Source organism: Rhincodon typus, unplaced genomic scaffold, assembly GCF_021869965.1.
Source record: "Rhincodon typus isolate 14 unplaced genomic scaffold, sRhiTyp1.1 hic_rhity00000071, whole genome shotgun sequence".
Taxonomy (NCBI): domain Eukaryota; kingdom Metazoa; phylum Chordata; class Chondrichthyes; order Orectolobiformes; family Rhincodontidae; genus Rhincodon; species Rhincodon typus.
Window position 1 is genome coordinate 110999 of NW_025965709.1, and position 3063 is coordinate 114061.

Below are 3063 nucleotides of genomic sequence, written 5' to 3' on the forward strand. Positions count from 1 at the left end.
AACCAAAGTTGCTGGAAAAGCTCAGCAGGTTCTGAGGAAGGGTCACCCGGACCCGAAACGTTAACTCTGTTTTCTCCTGCACAGATGCTGCCAGACCTGCTGAGCTTTTCCAGCAACTTTGTTTTTGTTCCTGATTTACAGCATCCACAGTTCTTTTGGTTTTTATTGTCCAGTTCTTGTTGGTTTTGAACATGGACTACTTCAGTATTAGAATAGTTGCATATGGAATTGAAAATTGTGCAATCATTGGGAAACATTCCCACTTCTGACCTTATGATGGAAGGAAGGTCATCGATGAGGCAGCCAACGATGATTGGGCGTAGTACACTGTCATGAAGGAATGGCCTGGAGCTGAGATGACTGACCTCCAAGAACCACAACCATCTTCCAATGTGTCAGGTATGACTCTAACCACCGGAGGGTTTTCCCCCTGATAACCATTGATTCCAGTTTTGCTCGGGCTCCTTGATGCCACACTCGTTCAAATGTGGCCTTGATGTCAAGGACTGTCACACTCACTCGCCTCTTGAATTCAGTTCATGTTTGTTCATGTTTGAACCAAGGCTGTAGTGAAGAATGGAGCTGAGTGGCTCTTGCAGAACCCAAACTGGACGTCACTGAGCAGGTTATTGTTGAGCAGGAGCTGCTTAATAACACTGTTGATGACACTTTTCATCACTTTACTGAAGATTGAGAGTAGACTGTTGGAGTAGTAATTGGGTGGATTGGATTTGTCCTTCTTTTTGTGTACATAATATACCTGGGCAATTTTCTACATTGTCGGTTAGATGCCAGTTTTGTAACTGTACTGGAACAGTTTGGCTAGGGAAGCAGAAGTCTTCGGTACTGTTGCCGACGTGTTATCGGGACCCATAGCCTTTGCAGTATCCAGTGTCTCTAACCGTTTTTGGATATCACATGGAGCGAATCGAATTGGCTGAAGACTAGCATCTGTAGTACAGTGGACCACTGCAAGAGGATAATATCGATCATCTAATCGGCACTTCTGGCTGAAGATTGCTGCAACTGCTTCAACCTTATATTTTGCACTGATGCGTTGGTCTCTTCCACCATTGAGGATGGCGTTATATGTGGAGCCACCTCCTCCAATTATTTGTTTAACTGTCCAACAGCATTCACGACTGGACGTTGCATAACTACAGAGCTTAGATCTGATCTAGACAAACAGGATGCTGGAAGCACACAGGCTAGGCAGCATCTAGAGGAAAGGAACAGTCAACGTTGTCAGTATTACTCTTCTTCAGGACTGGATATGGGTGTCAAGGGAGCTGCAGGAAATAAGAGGGGGAGAGGGGCCGAGGCAGAATGGTGGCGATAGGTGGACACTGATGGTAGGTGCGACCTGGTTGGTCGATGGGAGGAATGAATTCAGTTGGTGGCCGGAAGGGAGGGTTAGAAGGTGGAATGGAAGGGAGGAGGTGGGGCTGGAAGGGGAAGCAGGGTTTGGGTAGGAAGGTTATTTGAAATTGGAGAACTCAATGTTGAGTCTTCTTGGCTGTAGAGTGCCCCGGCAGAAGATAAGATGTTGTTCTTCAAATTTACATTGAGTCACTGCGACACTGGAGGAGGCTGAGGACAGACATATCGAAGAGGGAGTGGGGTGCGGAGTTGAAATGGGTGGCCAGGAGGTTCACACACTGTGCCTGTTCCAAATTAATAGATCATAGTCACACACTGTCTCATTTCTCAGGTCACTTTAGTCTACATTCGGTCTCACCAACATAGAGAAGAACACATTAGGAGCACTGGCTGCAGTAGACTAGGTTGGAGGAGATGCAGGTGAAGCTCTGTCTCACTGGGAAGGGCTGTTTAGCATATTGAATGGAGGTGAGGGAGATGCTGTGTGGGCAGGTGTTGCATCTTTTACAGTTACAGAGGATGGTACGGGGTGGGTCGGTGGGGAATGTGGCAGATGCGTAAAAGATGCAACACCAGTATCCCTGCATTCACCATGGCTAACCTGCACACTATGGGCCAATTTTTAACATGGCCAATCGATCTAACCTGCACACCTTTGGACTATGGGAGGAAACCGCAGCACCCAGAGGCAACCCATGCAGACATGTGCAAATTCCGCACAGTCACCCAAGCCTGGAATTGAACCCAAGTACCTGGTACTATGAGGCAGCAATGCTAACCACTGAGCCATCGTGCCACCCCATAAAGGGAACATCACATTATTCATTCAAATTTCTATAATCCAAACTATAAAATGTCACTTTTCCCCACACCCCACACACATGCAAAAATACACACATCTGAATGTCACATCAGCTGTGTTTATCACTAAAATAAAACAAAGAACTGCTGAAGATCCCTGAATCAAAACAGAAATTGCTGGAGAAACTCAGCAGCATCTGTGCAGAAAAGTAAATTTAATGTTTTAGGTCAAGTGATCCTCCTTCGGAGCTGATAGTAGCTGGGAAAATTTGTTTATACGCTGATGTGGTAATGCAGTCCAGAGAGAAAGACAGGCAGATAAAGGATGGATTTCAGAACAGTCAACCCATTTTCACCCTATGTACGGTCCCCATTATCAGCTTTAATTTCTCCTTGGCTTACTATCATTCATCCCTTTGTTTCCTGCCCAGGCTGTATCTCCACCTATCTGCTTACTCCTTCCCCTGCCGCACCTCTTGTGGTCAGCGTATGTACCACCTTTTCCTAGCTGCCATCTATTCTCAAGAAGGTCACTAGACTCAAAATGATAATTGCTTTCTCTCCACAGATACTGCCAGATCTCCTGAGTTTCTTCAGTTTTTTGTTTGCTTGTGTTTATGTTCCTTAATAAACCCAATTGCCCATTGATTCCATCCCTCCTCCCTGACCATTGTCTCAGGTTGAACTGGACACTTCAAAATCTGGGCATCCAATTCGACCTACAACAGAAACTTCTTGTTTCAGAGATAGTAGGAACTGCAGATGCTGGACAATCTGAGATAACAAGGTGTAGAGCTGGATGAACACAGCAGGCCAAGCAGCATCAGAGGAGCAGGAAGGCTGACGTTTCGGGCCTAGACCCTTCTTCAGAAAATTTTCTGA

The 3063-nt window shown here is 45.9% G+C and overlaps 1 protein-coding gene across 1 annotated transcript in view; it reads right to left on the reverse strand.

Moving 5' to 3' along the window:
• LOC125481012 (neurogenic locus notch homolog protein 3-like) overlaps window positions 1-3063 on the reverse strand; it is a 16774-nt gene that overhangs the window by 12495 nt on the left and 1216 nt on the right. The window contains exon 2 of the mRNA XM_048621158.1: window positions 810-969. Within this exon, the coding sequence (XP_048477115.1) occupies window positions 810-969 (160 nt within the window). The remainder of the gene's footprint in view (window positions 1-809; window positions 970-3063) is intronic.